The sequence below is a fragment of the Clinocottus analis genome, unplaced genomic scaffold (genome assembly GCF_023055335.1).
Source record: "Clinocottus analis isolate CAN_PGR_092001 unplaced genomic scaffold, fCliAna1.0.p SCAF_19, whole genome shotgun sequence".
NCBI classification, from domain to species: Eukaryota; Metazoa; Chordata; class Actinopteri; order Perciformes; family Cottidae; genus Clinocottus; species Clinocottus analis.
Window position 1 is genome coordinate 440,554 of NW_027175920.1, and position 17,518 is coordinate 458,071.

General features: G+C 49.4%; 2 protein-coding genes across 8 annotated transcripts; both read right to left on the minus strand.

The window, feature by feature from the left end:
• Positions 1-1,392: 1,392 nt before the first annotated feature.
• Positions 1,393-14,582, minus strand: fbrs (fibrosin). 7 transcript variants are annotated; one of them, XM_068583111.1, is made up of 18 exons: positions 13,002-14,582; positions 10,821-10,997; positions 10,498-10,524; positions 10,383-10,412; positions 10,104-10,152; positions 9,569-9,941; positions 9,257-9,489; positions 8,583-8,911; positions 8,420-8,464; positions 8,094-8,180; positions 6,992-7,174; positions 6,870-6,908; positions 6,352-6,423; positions 6,067-6,220; positions 5,410-5,490; positions 5,081-5,164; positions 3,999-4,215; positions 1,393-3,528 (listed from the first exon to the last, which is right to left on the minus strand). In XM_068583111.1, exons 1-18 carry the CDS (start codon positions 13,332-13,334, stop codon positions 1,866-1,868), a joined length of 4,176 nt encoding a protein of 1,391 aa, XP_068439212.1. In that variant the 5' UTR covers positions 13,335-14,582; the 3' UTR covers positions 1,393-1,865. The 7 variants fall into 7 exon arrangements, with proteins under 7 accessions (XP_068439212.1, XP_068439216.1, XP_068439214.1 ...); XM_068583115.1 differs by having other exon boundaries at positions 3,999-4,212; positions 7,106-7,174; positions 8,094-8,192; XM_068583113.1 differs by having other exon boundaries at positions 7,106-7,174; positions 8,094-8,192.
• Positions 14,583-15,550: 968 nt separating this feature from the next.
• mrm1 (mitochondrial rRNA methyltransferase 1 homolog (S. cerevisiae)) lies at positions 15,551-17,458 on the minus strand. Its single transcript, XM_068583565.1, has one exon. It carries the CDS (start codon positions 17,288-17,290, stop codon positions 15,824-15,826), a length of 1,467 nt encoding a protein of 488 aa, XP_068439666.1. The 5' UTR covers positions 17,291-17,458; the 3' UTR covers positions 15,551-15,823.
• Positions 17,459-17,518: the final 60 nt, after the last annotated feature.

The window sequence follows — 17,518 nt, forward strand, 5'->3', positions numbered from 1 at the left end:
GATGATTAATAAATGGACATTAAATCCAAGTGACAGTAAAGTAGTTTAGCTGAGATATAGAGTATAATATTGACATTTTAATAAATACATTTGCTGGTTTTCTTTGTTTTTTCTGATAGTAAACTGTATTTTGAGAATTTTTCTCACCGCTTTTAGACACCAAACGGCAGATAAAAATCAGAAATGAAGAAAAAAAAAAAGCAGTTGCTGAGCCAATAATAGAAGACTCTGAACAAAAGACCCACACAACAGAGTAAACAACAATTCATTTAATAATTAATCTTTGTGGTCTCTAGGGGAGGGGTTTGAAAGGTATAAAATGGTCATATTAAAATAATCGACCCAGTCTTTTCCCTCTCAGGATACCCACTGTCTAGTTGTCTTCTGACACAAGTCCTTATATGTTCTTTTCCTCCGTTCTTCAGCAGATGTCCCATTTATCCGTGTATATAACTTACTTTTTATTGATGAAACAACTCGACAGTTCAATGTACAAGGCTCCCATAGTCCCAAAATGGATATAACACACAACCAATGACACACATACACACGCACGCACACACACACACACACACACACACACACACACACAGGCGAAACCTCCCTCTCGGCGTTAGAAAGTCGTAGATGAGATCCTTTTGAAGAGGCTGAAATGTTCACAAGCGCTTAACAGTTTTTCCTGCGACGCAAAACCTCCTGCATGATTTGAAACAGACTACTACCTGGAGGGGCGGGCGGGAGGAGAGAGTGAGAGAGAGAGAGAGAGAGAGAGAGAGTACTGGTTGATACCCGAAACAAATACAAATAACATAACAGTGAATATATTTATTATTATAGAAGATAATTAATGTTGAGAATAATAATTACAAAGGCAATTTCTCTAGACTACTATAATCTGGTCCTGCTCATATAGTCAAGAGGAGAGTGGGAAACAGTTACAGGAAGCTCTAAAAAAAACTAAAAAAAACACACTGTGTTCACTCACAGTGTAAAAGCACAGTTCATTTCACCCATTCATCCTTTGATGAAATGAAAAACAAACAAAAAGGAGGTTGAATCTCATGATCGGTGACGCTGAGGAGGAGGAGGAGGAAGAAGAGGAAGAGGAGGAGGTTGATTTTTGGGTGAAGCAGGAAACTGAGGTGCAAACGGTCTCGTCTGTAATCTTTTTCCACGATGACCAAAAGAAAAAACTAAAAAAAAAGACACAAAGGACTGAACAGAAAGCACCACTTTGACCACGGGTTTTCTAAAAAGACCCTCATCCACAATACCTAAACCGGGGGTGGGTTTATGTCGAGGAAGAGGAAGGCTTTACGATGATATCTCATGATTTAATAAGCGAGCTGAGGGATGAAACCCCTTGACGTGTTCCCTCTTCCCCCCCCCCCCCCCCCCCCACACACACAGTGCACATCCATCTGGAAGTCATTTCTAATCCACCTGGAGAAAACTTGCTGAAAATAATAAAGAAACTTAATTCACCTGACGAATGAAAGCGGTACTCGCCCGACAGCTTTTTTTTTTTTTTTTGGAAAAAAATCGGACTCCTGTGGTGACCAACATAAAAATACACAGAGGATGCACAGAACCCATGTACCTTTAAAATTGCACTGATAGAACCGTGGAGCGTTTAGTCCCAAGTCACACTGATGAGTCTTGCATCCCCCCTCCCTTCCACCACCACCTCCAGCCAGTCGTGGTTACTCTCGTTTGAGGAGGTGGAGCTGGTTTGGTTGTGTAACTGTGAAGGTGGGGTTTAGTAGTCTGCAAGAGGGAACAAAAGGTGGGGGTGGGTGGGGCAGGTTGAGAGCAGCACAGTGATCCTGACATTTCCCTTAATCTCCTCCAGTGTTGTCCCTGTACTATCTGGACTCTCCGTCTTTGTGGGCGCTGTACATGGCCAGCTCGCCCGGCCCCCCGAGCCTCCGGGGCGGCGTGGACGACCGGCTGGTGATGGACGGAATGAGCGGCGGCGGCGCCCCGACCTGCAGCGCCCCGACCAGGCCCGAGGGCGTCTTCGCCAGGATGCCGTTGGGCACGTGGTGCGGGTTCAGCTGGCCGAGCCGGGCGAAGAGGCCCGCGTGGTGCTGGGCGGCGGGCGAGGGTCCGTGGTGGAGCGAGTGGGCGAGGAGGCCCGGGTGCAGCTGCTCCAGGTGAGCGGCGGCGGTGGCGGCGTGGGAGGCGTTGGCGAGGTGGGCGCCGTGGGGCATGTGCGGGTGCATCCCGAAGTAGCGGGCGCGCTCAAAGTCTTCCCTCAGGATCTGGGCGCGCTGCTCCTCGTCGATGAGCCCGCCCCCCGGGTGGCCGAGGTGCGGCGGCCGGTCGAAGTGGTGCGCCATGAGGCCGAACTCCTGGCGGCTGGAAGAGGTAGATACCGGAGGGTGGTGGGGGTTGGAGGCGGACGCCACGGCCGCCGCCCTCTCCGCCTCCATGAGCCGCTGGTGCTGGAGCCAGGTGCGGGTCAGGTGCTGGTCTGTCCGCAGGGCCAGGTGGGGGTCCGCCCGCAGCGCCATGGCCTCCCTGCGGTGCTGGTGCTGCTGCTGCGCCGCCAGCTCCCTCCAGGGGTCCCAGGTGAAGCTGTGTGGGCCCTGCGGCGGGCCCTGCGCCGGGCCGTGGTGGAAACGCTCGCCTCCCGGACCCATCATCAGACCGGCGGCGCCCGTGCTCCCCAGGTACGCCTCTATGGCCCTGGAGCGGTCCAGCAGGGCGAGGTGCTGGTGGGACGGAGGGTTGGGATTCTGAGAGATGTGCGGGACGCCGGGAGTGGGAGTCAGCGACAGGGAGGAAGAGGAAGGGGTGCCGGAGCGATGGTGGTGAGGATGGCTGTTGGGGCGCTCGAAGCCGTGGTTGGGCGGCGGCGGCGGCGGCAGCGTGATGGGGATGTGCTCCGGCTCCTCTTTCCGCTCCTCTTTGACTTTAACCGGCGGGAGGAGCATCGGCGGCTGCGGAGGCGGCGGCGGCTGCGGCTTGGAGACGGGCGTCGCGGTCCGGTCGGACTTCTTGGCCTGAGACAAAGAAGCGGCGGAGGCGGACGCCGCTGAGGAAGACGCCGCAGACGAGGAGGAAGAGGAAGAAGGGAGGTTACCGTCCCTCTGCGAGTGCGGGGGTTCGTTGTTGTTGCTGTTGTTGTGGTGGTGGTGGTGGTGGTGGTGGTGGCCGTGTGACCCCGGGCCCATCGGACGCGGGTAAAGCTCCATGGGGGACGGGGCGGAGCGGTTGTTGGTGGGCGGCGGCGGCGTGGTGAGCACGGAGGACGAGGAAGACCGCGGCCGGTCCCGGTCTGCTACTAGAGAGGAAGGAGGTCCCCGCGAAGACGCCGTTTGCTGCGGCCTCTTGTCCGCGTCCCGCTCGCGGTCTCGCTCTCGGCTCAAGCTGCGCGTCAGGTCCTCGATCAGCCCGCCGCCGCCCCCCAGGGTGCCGCTGCCATGGCCGTTGACGTGGGAGACCGGGGTGCTACTGCGCGGCTTGAAGGTGGGCGCGACCGGAGACATTCTCACAGGTTGTCGGCCGTACAGCATGTTGTCTCTGCAAAACATGAAGCGACACCAAGGACATCATCCACACCGATCCTCTGGTTTATCATATTTAACGACAGCGTGAATTCATCAATAAATGGTGCTAAGACGTATAGATGTTATGTGTTGTGTTAAAATCTAGTGTGCGTGTTATTGTGGAAGGTTGTTGGTCATTTCCTCACTGGGGGATCTGGGGATCAGTGTGTGAAATACTCGACTGACACTTCAAAGCCTTCCGGTCTCTAAAACCAGAAGACAATTATTCGTCATAAAACGTTTTAGAAGATTATTAACGCCTCGCAAACTGCAAATCATGCATTCACAAATACGAACAGCGAGAGACGACCTTCAGAGACGGTCTTCCTGTCCGTTTGTGGACCTAAATGGACTAATTTCATCCAAACTCGGTGAGAGCAGGACGCCGTCTCTTTGCGTTTTGAAGCCAGAGGTGAACCCCCCCCCCCCCCCTCCCCTTCGTACCTGTCCTTCTCGTCCTTGATGTGGGGGCTGTCCCTCCTCTCCATGTCCTTGGCTCGCTCCCTCTCGTCCCGCTTGTCCGGCGCTTTGGCCCAGCTGGGGCCGGGCGCGAAGCCGGACGGGCCGCCGTGCAGCCGGTTCCACGGGTCGTGGTGGTTGGGGTTGGACAGGCCTCCGACCACGCCGGCTGGAGAATCTTTGGGGCCAAACACAGAGCCTGCTAATGAATAAAGGGACACGGTCGTGGTTGTGGGAAAAAACAAGGGCAGAAGCTATATCTGTATATCTGTTTCTCATAAAAGAAAATGACTCAAATTCCAAATATTTCTGCAGTCCCAAACCTCTTAAAATCCTTGAGTTGACATGTTTCTTTTAACGTGAGGTTCTTTAATTATTAAACTTTCTTGTCTTAGTCCAACGCAACAAAACAACCTCCCAATAAAACTTCATCGTAAATGTTTGATCCATGCGTTCATGTTGGACTTTGTGCCTTCAAACAGGAAGACGGAGCGACGACAAACCAGCCGAGTGCAGTCCAGAGCCGGGGGTTCGATCTCAAAAACAATCCGCTAACAAAAGTTACAACGTTTGATGGGACCCTTCGTCTCGTTAACTCATAAGTTCATCAGGTAACTCTACATTTCCTGGTACTAAATTTGTTTTATGACGTGTGTCTCCGTGAGATTCTTGCTTGGGTTTTAAAGGCTTTCGGTAAACGACGAGCGGAGACTTCTACGATGTATTTATCATCATGACTTCATTCACCGCTTTCAACATACACGATATAAAAAAAAGGCATTTCCGACCAATTAACGCACCTATTTTACTGATAAGTCGATTCATCTAAACAAAACATTTCCCTCAAACAAGTGTCGAAGAAAAACTAAATTCAATACCTTTGAATCCTTAAATAAAGACTTTCTAATATAAAAATCAAGTGTTTTTTTTACAAGGCAGCATGAATTGTCCCCTTGAAGACCGAGGCAAAGTCTGCAGACTTATGCGAGATAGACAACATGAGGATTGTGTTGAGACTCTTTTAGGCCTCGTGCTTCAGGAGCAGAGAAGCCGTGATGAGTACTGACCCAGCGTCGGGCTGCCGAGTCCTCCGAAGGCACCAGAACCCAGCGCGCCCAGAGGGGTGAAGGGCGGGGAGCGGCCGTACGGATCTAGAGACACAAACGCAGGTAGAAACGTCAGAAACTCTGTTGATGCTTTTCTACAAATGTAAGCTTCATTGCAGCGTCAAGCGCGGATGAAATGGACGATGCTTTTTTGTAAAAAAAAAAAAAAAAGGGAAAACTTTGTTCCCATTCATCCATGAAACGGTCAAAGTCTAATGTGAGTTAACGCGCCGGACGCGCTGCACACGCGGCGTACAGACGTACAGATGCCTCTTGGAAGCTGCTCTTACCCAAGTGTGCAGTTGGTGGGAGGAAAGAGGAGTGAGGCGTTGATGGAGAGATGAAAGGAGCGGCGGACGGATTGACGGCCCCTAAGAGAGAGAGAGAGAGAGAGAGAGAGGAAACAAAACGTCACCATTCATCAGAACCAAACCGCCTCACACAGGTCATAATCTGCCGTTTAAAAAACAATTAGCCCCTCAGGACATCAACCACTTGACGCTTTCCTTTGTCATCTGATTTTTCTTCACATAGATGATGGCTGAACTGCATCATATACATCCTCGCCCTCCTCTGCACGAGGTGTCCGACTGTACTATCTATGTTTTTATTCTGTTTGTACTATTTTTGGCACGTTTTTGTATGTTCCTTCTGTGAACCACCAGGAAGATTAGCGGCCGCTAAGGCCTCAGCTAACGGGGATCCAGTAAATAAACCACACACATGAACTACACACACACACACTTCGGGGATGCGAGGACAAGCGAACCACGAAGAAAATTCTTTCAGAAATGTGTCAATAAATCACGCGTGCAGACGTGAAATATTCAAGGAAAAAAAAAAAAGGCACATTACGCAACCTTAAGTTGTCAAATCAACAGAGAACACACACACACACACACACACACGCAGCTGCTCGGAGGAGACAGAAACGCTCAGACATGCACCTGCAGCTGAGAACAGAGTGGGAGGTCGGGTCAGGTCGTGCGTGGGCGGCATGGCTCCTCCCATCGGCCCGAGGGAGCCCATTCCTCCGGCTCCGGGAAGACGAGCCAGCAGGTCGCTGCGGAAGTCCAGCTTGTGAGGATCAGCGCGCATCAGCTGCAAGAGACGAGCATTTAATAATAAAAAAAAGGTAAAAACCACACGTTCCAGTTCTCACGGTGACGTCCTCACAGGGTTTGTATTCTCGAGTGAACTTTTCACAACGTTTTGAAATCAGAATCACGTACCTTCACTTTCTTCTGATGGCTCAGAATCATCCAGGCCACATACACATGCATAGCACACCACTTCCCTGGTTTCTGCACGGCACAAAGATCACAAGAGGTTTTACAAACGTTATACCTGTGAGTCTCGCACGTACAGCTTTAAAAAAGAAAAGTCAGGTGTTCTTCTCCGTTTAGCCGCCACACAAAGTCGGCGTTTTATTCCCAGCTGGAGATGAGTTCGGGATAAGTTTTGGAATATTTTTTTGTCGTGAAAAATGCATAAGCGAGGATAAATAAGAACATCACAGGTGGAGAGAACACACACACACACACACACTCTCATACACACACATGTTATAAACAGGGTATTTTCTGGCTTCTGAAAGATGTAGCTGGGTGTGTAACAGCAGAGAATGAACCAGGAGCGAGATTACAAGTGAGATTAGTGCAAAGAGCGAGTGAAGCGGTGAGAAAGTAAAAAACAGGCTGAAGCTACTGAGGAGCCAAGGGATTTAAAAAAACATCTGCTTTTTGCTTACATTACTGATTTTCACCGATGTCCCAAATGGATCAGTTAGCTACAAGAAAACACAAGTGTGAAAAACACTTTTAATCCACACGTCTCTTTATCAGGAATAGTTGTTTTTTTTTTTGCACTGACTCGGCCCGTGTTGCAGAACGACCCTCGTCTAAACTTTGTCTGTCCACGTCCGTTCTGATCTATGCAACCGAAGAGAAGGAAAATGAAAGGACATGAAGAAAGCGTCGTCCTTACCCTGGGGTCTTTGGGCTGCAGGTGGTGAGGCACAACCCCGAGCCGCGAGGAAATATCAGGACCGGCTCCCTGAGGGACGAGAGGCCGTCAGACACATGAGCACACGCTGAGCTACACGGTCGTGACAATGCAGATAAAGCTTTGGGTTTTTTTAAGGTCAGCCATCGTCGGGTCGGTCCAGCTGTGACGCCAGCAGTCGGATCTCTTTGAGGTTTTCCTCCTCTTATGGCGGCCGATACACGATCGAGGGCAATACCCTCAACGGTTCGCAGTGTTTACTTTGACCAAAATACATTTAGCTTCAGTCTTAAAAGCTTAGGGAACATTGCAGTTGGTTTAAAGTCACATTTTAGCCTTTGTGTTTTAGTCAAGATTCAGTCCAATACGTTTAGTCAAACACTTTTCTCAGAGTCGTGACACTGAAATAGATTTTTCCCGGCTGCGGTGAGCGTCTCTTTAACTACGAGTCATCTCAGCTGTCTGTCACTGACTCTACGTACTTCTTTCAAATACTATAACGCTTAAGGTCAGTCACCGAAATAGTTTATTGCCGGACAAAACAAGATATAGATTCATTACGGCGGTCTTCTGCTAAATCGCGCGTCAAGTTTCACTCAGGAAAAAAATTAAATTGAATAAAATCAGCAGGTTAACAGCAAATACTTGGCGTCAAAATTAACACGTCAGTTTAGTTTCTAGTTTCCTCGCACAAAAAAAAAATCAAACTGATAATTTTATCCAAACAGTGAGAGTCGAAATAAAACATTTTTAAATAGTCTGAAGCTTTGAGGACCAAGAGGCGACTCGACCGCAACAGATTCTAAAATCACTTTTTCCAGAAGTACAGACAAGAGATTACAACATCAGAGTCGTGGCGGAGCCTCACGGGACGGCGGCTGTGAGAGGATCAACGCTTTAGTTTCCCTCCAGTGAGGAACCAGAACTGTTACAAAACACGCTGCAGTGGGTTTCTTCTTCTTCTTCTCACCTTTGGCTGAAACGCTCCTTGCAAGGAGCCGAACGGCCCACTGGGAGGAATCACGGGCGGGATACTCGGCACTGAGGGCGGCGGGTACTGTGGGAAGAACTAGCATGACACACACGCACACAAAGACACACACAGCTTAGTGACCGCTGAACAGCTGAACGCGTTACTGAAACCCATGTTTGTGCTCTTTAAATCTAGGAACCGTTTCAAATGTTTAAGGTCTGAAAACTGCCGAAATGTTTTCTCAACCTTGTTGTTTTTTTAACGTCTTAATCTGTGAACTATCAGCGGCATTAAACATCAGTGCGATCACACAAAGTACTCACAGGGTGTCGGTACAGCCCGTCCATCTTGCCTGCATACTTATCAAACTGAAAAAAAGACACAAAAACACAGTGCATGGGTTAAAAAACGCAGCACCTGGTCCACATTCCAGCCACACTTGGAACTCTCGAGTACGACACAGATGTTCAGCGTCGAGCTTCTCACCAGAGGCGGCGCGGCCGGCGTCGGGTGCAGGAAGGGCGTGAAGTGTTGGTGCGTGTGCGTGTGCTGGTGCTGGTGGTTGTGCTGGTGGAACTGGAAGGCCATGGGCGGGATGCTCGCCTGGTTCTGGGACGCCCGGCCCGACGAGCCCGGCCCGGAGTTCGACGCCGACTGACCGCCGGGAGTGGAGCGTCCCGCGGCCGCCGCGTTGCTGCCGCCGCCTCCGCCATTGTTGTTGTTGTTTTCAGCTCCCGGGACGCTGCGTCTGCCGTCGCCGCGCTCTTGTGAATTCAAGAAGTGGGAGTTTAAGTTCTGACGCAGTAATTCTTGGTCTGCAGCGGCAGGAAGTAAAAGAGGGAGAGGAAATGGATCAATAAAAGTTCATTATATTAAATGAAAACTATTGAATGTTTGTTTGAAGAGGCAAAATTTGGCTTTTTTGTTTCATACTGACACAATACTATACATCACAGTGCTACTCATCAGGTCCAAATACAATACAAGGAACGCTATATTTGCATTGCTGAAGCGCTCAGACTGCCGTTCAGCAGTTTACAACTTCCTCAGCGGCGCGGGCGACCGCCAGAGGAAGTCTGGGTTCATTTCAGTCGCACGTTAGTCATCGAGTTCCCGTGAACGTAGTAGAGGAAAGCAGCGTCGCATTCGATCGTCCATACCTGCTGCAGTGGAGTGGCCGGGGCCTTGCAGCAGAGGGGGAGGAGGGGGGAGGCCGGGCGAGGAAGCGAACAAGGCCCCGGCGCTGGCTCGGGACGGGGGTCGAAGGGGCCCCGAGGATCCCGAGCCCCTGAAGTAGGGCAGCGACACACTGGTGGAGGGAGTCGGGGGACGCATGGACGAGGAAGACGCAACCGAGGAAGCCGATGAGGGAGGTTTGACCGGCGTGTTGCTCCTGAGGAAGCACAAAAGTATAAATAAACACCAAAAGAGAATCACAAATAATTGAGCGAGGACAGAAACTAAAAGGATACCTGTTGATGTTGTAGATGGAGTGAGATCGTCCCGGCAAAGTGAGGAAGGGTTTGGGTTTGGAGAGCGGCGGGCTGCCGTTGTGCCGGCCGCCGTTGCCGTTGCCGTTGAACGGGCTGGAGCGCGGGCCCGTGCCGGCGGCCGCGACCGGGGAAGGCAGGCAGGAGAAGGGGGCCGAAGAGGTAGAAGAAGAGGCGGGCTCCGGGAAATGCTGCTCCAGGTTTTTCTCCTGGCTCCGCTCGAGGCCGGACACCCTCGGGGTCACCATCAAGCGGGAGACGCCACCGCCACCGCCGCCGCCGCCACAACGGGCCGGGAGAGGCGGGCAGATTTTCCCGATGGTCGAGCCCATGTTTGCGGGCGCGGGATCCACAACTAGAGGAGAGGGAACAGCAGTCGGCTTTACGCCTCTCTGGCTCGTCACAGAGGACTAAGAATAGATTCACACATCGTCAAAAAAAAAGGGGAAACAAATAAAAACTGAGCTTTTCCAAAACAAACCAGAGGAAATAATATTCCGTATTGAATTTCTCGTACCTTTCCTCGTACTGACGGTGAAGACTGGATCCATGTCGTTGTCCGAGGCCTAGATTGGGACACAAAATGTAATTTATACTAAAATAAAAACACATTACTCATCTAATTCACATATAGATCAGCGTGAAACTATTTTATCCTTAAAAAAAACTCGGCAATACTCAAAGGAAATTGAGTTTCTCTCGTTGTATCATGACAACAATCTCACGCATACGTGCGTGACCAAATAATAAAATAAAGCCTGGAATGAATATGGAGGAGGTTGCAAGAAGCACACACCTTGTCTCCTGTATCGCTCTCAGTGTCGCACTGAAAGACAAACAAAGACAGATTTGCATCGATTAGAATATTTCAGGCAACGCAGAGCAACGATAAAAGTGGAAAATAAACTTACGATGTAGCCCGTCTCCAAAGGGTGACCCTAGGAAGAAAATGCATAGTATTTAAAACATGTTTTTAATTACGGTGATTACAAGTTCATTAAAATGTAATACGAGCGTGTGAGGAATGTCTTGGCACCGTTTCATCGTTTAAAAACTCTCTCGAGTGATAACCGGTGTAAACCCGTTCAACCGGCTCATTCGTTCGTGTCTGAAGTATGACAGTTATGTAAACATTTCCATTTCCGTTGAGGAAACGGCTCAACGTCCGACGCGACGAGGTGAACCAGAGGAAGACGCTTGCAGCCCCGTAGAGCAACGAGGCGGTCGCGTTCACCTCGATCTTTCTCCTCTTGTTCTTGCTCTTGTTCCAGCAGCTGCTGGAGTAGCTGTGCGGGGCTCCTTCCTCCGGCTCCGACAGCCGCCCTCCGCCGTTCTCCTCGGGCCCTCGCTTCCCCTTTTTCCTCCTTCCCAGCATGTCAGTGCGCTGACTGGGCTTCAGAGAGCAGTCCATCTGATAAGGAGAGGATAAAAAATAATAATAATAAACCTGTGTTTACGTGTCCGGGGCAGTAATCAGAGAATGTGTACGTCTGAGGGCAAAGAGCATTAATGTCCTGGCGGAGACCATTTCTACTATGAGTGACGGCAGAAATAGAAACAGCAGAATGATGTAATGAAACACAGCAGCCTGCATGACGCTTCAGCTGTTTTGGGTGTAGATTCAATTATAGGTCGCGCTCTGAGACTTCGTAGTTGCGTGGTATCGACCTCGTTATACGACAAAATAAGAACTTGCCACCCCAAAAAAAACAACAGCTGTGACGTTTAAATCAATACCTCTGACGAATGTCTACAATACTAAAAACACCAAAGGACAGCGGTATAAAGAGCACACTGTGGCGTGTCGAGGTTTCCATTCTGATCATTTATCACCTCCACTTTTCTGTCTCGGGGGGTCAGAAGATAAATCTGAGGAGATGGAAGAAAAAGCATCTCGGCTCCACAAAATATGTTTTTTCTTTTTGCTGTTTTGTTCTGGGGAAACAGTGGAAGAGTGTACTTCTTCATGCACACGCTAAAAGGACAAAAGGAGGTAAAACCAGTCTGTGATGAGGTTATACAGTAGACGATGCTTCACTTTAAAAACAATAAAATAAAGAGTCAAAAGTTTGGAAATCGGTGACTTGTGTGAAAAGAAAGTTTGAGTACAAAGAGTTTCTTTTTCAGATGTGGAGAAATTTTTGGTTTCTTATTAATGGAAGACTTGGATAAATGTTTGTCATAACAAACAAGTGAAATCAGGAGGATTTTAAAGCAGTTTAAAACTAGAAAAGCGCAACATTTTCTTTGGTTTAATCCTACTTAGTTGGGTTCTTATTAATATATATGTATTTGCTTTAAATGCAGTTATTAAAATACAAAGCTGCACCGGGAATAAAGAATAAATTATAAAACTGAATAAAACTGAAGGGCCGGTAGCTCAACGTAAAGGTCGCCACAGCTTGTCTGCTTTTAAATGAATTATCTTCTACAGAATAACTGCGGGCCGTTAATAACCTCCAGCAGGAAGTTAGAAAGTCAGAAAAGGAAATTGCCACATTCCATTATTACATTTTTTTGCTGCTATGTTTACTTTTTTTTCCTCCTCTTTCTTATTAGCAGTTTTAGATAGCAAGCAGCAGACAGTCGCGGCCTTCAGCGGCTGATTTGACTGTTAAATCAAGTTTCCCAGGAGAATACTGGACCCGTCTGTGCATGTAAATACGCGGTCTCACTACATGATAATAATTTGGTTTCCTATGATGACGCAGAGGTCAAATGCCATCAGATCTGCCCATAAAACAGATTAAGAGATTATATCCTCTTCATCAGATTGCCAATTGTGCCACATGCATATTAAAAGCTCCAAATTCAGAGTGGCCACCCGAAAAAAAAGGTGATTTTTTTTTAAAGTCCACGTGAGTTTTGTCTTGATTGACTGACATTTGAGGGCGAAAGAGCTCTGGTCCAAGTGCTGAAAAACAACCGAATCTCTGCTTTTGTTTTGAGAAACATATAATTACCCTCATTTAAATAATGCCTTTGGGATTAGTTATTTCTTTCTTAGTCTGAAAAGCCCATTTGGCAGCCCATCAACACCTCACTGAATTAGGACATGAATAATTGAGGCCTCTCCAGAACACATCAGAGAGGATGCTTTGGGGTCAGCCTGAGTGGATTTGCTCTCTCCAAGAGAGGAATAGTGTGAAGAGTTAAGTAGTTCAATCTGAAGCAGTTTACACACCTTAATCTTTACCTGGTGGAAAGAAGGCAGTGTGTTGACGTGATGGGTGGGAATAAAAAACAATTAGAAGTAATCATTCAGAGACGCCAATTCATTGTATAATTGTTTTAGAGGATTGTGCCAACTTCCTGCCAGACTTTGTTACAGATCGATGCATCATTTTGTAGTCAGGGTGGGGAGGAAAAATACAAATACATGTTGTTTAGTGCATGACAGCTGGGTGCTATTTACCTCCAGTGCCTCCAAGCTGACAAAGCTCGCGATAGCGAAGCCATCGATGATGTCCTCCTCGCAGGACACAGACTCCCTCTTCCTCCGGCGCGGAGGCCTGTGTCTCCCGAAACCGGGCCGCCGACGGCACTCTCTCCCCCCGCCGCCGCCGCCGCCGCCGCCGGGACCCAGCACGCTGTCCGCCCCGCGCGCCTCCCGGTCGGAGCCCGAGGACAGGGACGTGGCCCGCTGCTCGGCCGGGTCCACTCGCCTCCTGCGCCGCCGGTCCCGGTCGCGCTGGGACCGGGACCGTCGGCTCTGCCGGAACCCAGCGCTCCGGCTCGGGCCCTCCATGTGTCAGACGGAACCCTCCTTTTTGTGTGCGTGTGTGTGTGTGCCACTCCAGTGGGACACAAAAAAGCACTTATTTGTGTATATTCAAGTCTCCCCCACCTCCCCCCCCACCCCCCCACACAAATAAAAACACCACCACACAGGCCCTCGCAGGGAGCTCCCGTTAAAATGGCGTTAAAAAAGGGGAAACCAGTGGCTCTTATTTACCGTCCTCGTAACAACAGTCTGCCGGCACCAACGCCTCTCTTTCGGCGGAATTTAAGAGTCATTTCAGTGAATCTGAACGCAAACTTTGGGATTTAAAACATCCCACGAGATCCACGGAGAGTTAAACGTCAGGACATTGAGAGTCCCGGAGAGAAAGAACAACGCACGCTTAGTTAGCTAGGAATAAACACGTTAAAACGCATGTAAACACAAAATAAAGAAGACCAGCCCTGTTGTGTTGTGGGACAAACGCGGCTCAAACCACCTTTTGATGAATGTCAAATTGAAAAACACGCAAAATGTTGCGGGTTAAATGGTAAATTCACCCAAAATTTCTGCTCACGCCGACACATTTAGCTCGGGTTTAGCTCGCGAAAGGGCCACATAAACCCGGATAAACGGACGTTAACACGACGTTACCCCGCATTCACGCTAAACATTATGTGTTAATGTTAACAGCCACTGTAGGTTTACTCCCAAATAGCAAAAAAAGGAGTACAAAAAAAATGTTTTTAAGTGATGCTAACGGTTAGCTCCGTTAGCTTCTTCTGGTGTTGATGGCCGATAGTTTTTTAATTCACGTCAAAAGAAGAGACGTGACGTAAAGCTAGCTAGCGCGAGGCGTCTCCAGCTGGTAGCTTTCAGTGTGAAGGAAGAAACTCGTCCGTAAAAAATAGCAATATAACCCTTTTACACGCGACTTTTCTGTCGTTTTAAACCTCCATCGTGAAAGAGAAGAAGAAAAAGATCCTCAAGGCCCAAATATCAAAGCCTCGGTGTCGAGTTCCACAAACGAGGGTGTCGGCCGAGCCCCCGTCGGGCTTGGCAGCTCCTTCATTCAGCCTCCGCTGGTTGTAATCCAATGTTTAGGATTTAAGTTGAGGGGGTCGGGGGGGGAGACGTTTCCGGTCAAAAAGGGTTTCTTTATTCTCACTAAAATCCAGAGAGCAGGACGACCCCGCTGCTGCTGCTGCCCCGTCACAAGTTTCCACTGAATTGGAAAATTTATGGAGAAAATCAGGGAGACACAACCCTTGTCAGCCCGAGCAGTGCATTGTGTGCGCCGCTCTTCTTCCCCCGGTCGTCTCACTGGCTCTCCGGCAGCTCTGCTTCTGCGTACTGCCGCCATGTGGAGAAGGTCTGTGGAGGTGTCGTTGTTATTTATTTATTTTATTAATAATAAGGTCTTTTTTTGTTTTATTGTGGGTCGTTTGTTAAAACAAATACAACAGAGGGAGGAAAAACAACTTGAATATCATCTGGAGGGAATTTGTACATGATGTAATGCTAAAAATAAATACTACTGCACTTAAAACTCATCTTTTTAAATCAGATTTTTAACCTGTGATGCTACTTATGTATGTTTTCATTTTGTTTCTTCCTTTTACTACACTTATCTGCGTTGTTTGTATCGTTATTGCTTTCATTGTTTCTGTTTTTATCATATAAAGTGCCTTTGAGTGCCTTTTCAAGCGCTCTACAAATAAAATGTATTGTTATTTATTATTAGAATACATTTAGGAAAAGTCTATATGTATTTCATCAATGAATTAAAACATTATAGCACTTATTAAAACCTTTAAACGATTAAACGTAGAAACAAATACGTAGAGGACATGACACACATGAGTTAATGTTCTTTTATTTAAAAATAATAATAAAAGTCCAACTCCAAATAGTATGTTAAGTATTCCAGTTTTCTTTCTGTCAATAAATCCCAGTAGAAGAACCTGAACCCCATTCCTCAGTTTGTGCCTCCTCACTTCCTTTCCTTACATCATATTCTCACCCACATAGACGTGAGTGGAGGAGACAAGGAAGCGACGCAAGGAAAGCGGAGTCAAGGCAACACTTGTTGAAGACGTCCGTATTCGGTGGGATAATCCACATTAGCTGTTTTCATGAGTATTTGTAGCAGCAGGACAGTGTGTGTGAGATTGTGTGTGTGTGTGTGAGTCAAAATAAACTACAGTGTGTGAGTTCATGGTGATGAAGGAACAACGATTAGACTCATTGATGTGTTTTTAATACAGCTCAATGACTAAGAGGAAGAAGAGATATCAGGCTTTTAGATACACACATTACACACAAAAATTGGAGAATATCATCATCCTTATTCTCCTGTAAAGACATGTTTGATGATTGCAGTAAAACAGTCAATTTCATATACATCAATATGTAAACACGTCGTTCAAATTACAATAAAGAACTTTCACGTTGTGTATATTTTGGAGGGCCCTGTGGAAAAAAAAGAAGCAGTATTTCCGAGCACCAGGGTCCCTTTAGAAAACCTCTAATTTTACTGCAGCGGGGTCCAACAGTCTGTTTCTCTCCGTCCTGGTCCTGGGTCTCCTGCTGCCTCCTTTTCTCTCCAGCGGGTCCAGCGATACGTCCTGGGTCTCCAGGCGCGGCGTGGCGTCGGCTCTCCGGCCGGTCGACCTCCTGGAGGACAGCAGAGAGTGCAGCAGGATGCCCGAAGCCACAGAGACGTTGAGGGACTCCACGCCGGGGAACAGCTCTCTGCCAGCCGGGACGGTGAGAAGGGTTTGGCACAGAGCGAGCAGCTGCTGGGACAACCCCTCCCCCTCGCCCCCCATCAACAACAGCGTGGGTTTGGTCATCTGGAAGTCTGAACACCGGATGATGGGAACCGAGGACTCCCCCGCCTCGGCCCCCACCGTGCCGATCACCTGCCAGCCCCGCGCCGCCTTCCTCTTCAGCATGTGTTCGAGGTTCTCGTACCCGTACACCCCGCTCACCTCCATGACGCCCGAGCTGGCCTTGCTCACCACCGGAGACAGCGGGCAGCTGTGGCGGGTGCTGCTGACGACCCGGTCCGCGCCCAGAAAGTAGGCCGAGCGCAGGATGGCGCCGAGATTCATCGGGTCCTGAACTCTCTCCAGGACGAGCCAAAGGGGGGGGTCCCTCCCGCCGGCGGCAGCAGCAGCGGAGTCCCCATCCTCGGCAAGATAGCCCATAGGGCTCGCCTTCAGGCACACCCCTTGGTGTACTCGGCCGGAGGACATCTTGTCCAGATCTCTCTTGCTGACCCGCTGGATGTGAATGCCTCGCCGATGGGCCTCCTCGCACACCGCTAACACGGACTCCCTGTGAGAGGCCTCGCCGTCTTTCACAAACAGCTTTCTGGCCGTCCTTCTCCCCTGAGTGAGGGCCAAGAGGCAGGGGGCGACGCCGAAGACAACCTCGTAGTCTTCACTGGGGCGCATACTATCCTTCTGTACCCCCATCATCCTCTTCTTCTGTACGCCCCCCATCATCCTCTCCTTCTGTACGCCCCCCATCATCCTCTCCTTCTGTACGCCCCCCATACACGTCTCCTTCTGTCCCCTCTCCTTCTGTGCCTCCATCATCCTCTCCCTCTCTGCAGGGAAGTCATCCAGACTCAGTCTGCTCAGTTCAGAGGACATTTTGCTGTCCCACGGCCTCCTCTGATTTGGCCTCTGCAACTCTGGGCTCTCCCTTTTCCACGCTTTGCTCTGAGCTGACCTCTCCTGCTTCTGCCACCCATCGGATGCAACGTGCTGGTGGTGGTGTTGTTGGCCACCGGAGGTCACCAAGGACCTGCGTCGTCTCTTCACCAGTGGCTCGGGGCCGCTGTCCTCTGCGCACAGCAGAGACGCGGAGACGTGGTGAGAGTCCACTCTTGAGATCGATGCACGCTTGCTCAATCTCCCAGTCCACAGGAGGAGCAACTTGTGCTGCTGCGCCATGCTGGATACAACCCACATGGTGAAATAGTTTGGGAATATGTCCAGAGGTACCGACACGAGGACACGTGGTGCAACCGCCGGTGGAGTCCTTTAATCCGAAGACGTTCGTGTCACGCAGCGTTTCTTTTGTTCAACCTTCAGGATCTTCTCACTGCCTCTACAGCAGACATGTTTTTTTGGCCGGGGACAGGACCTACACACGCGTGCAATCCTCCGATATAAAGTGGGCGAGATTATGAGCGGATG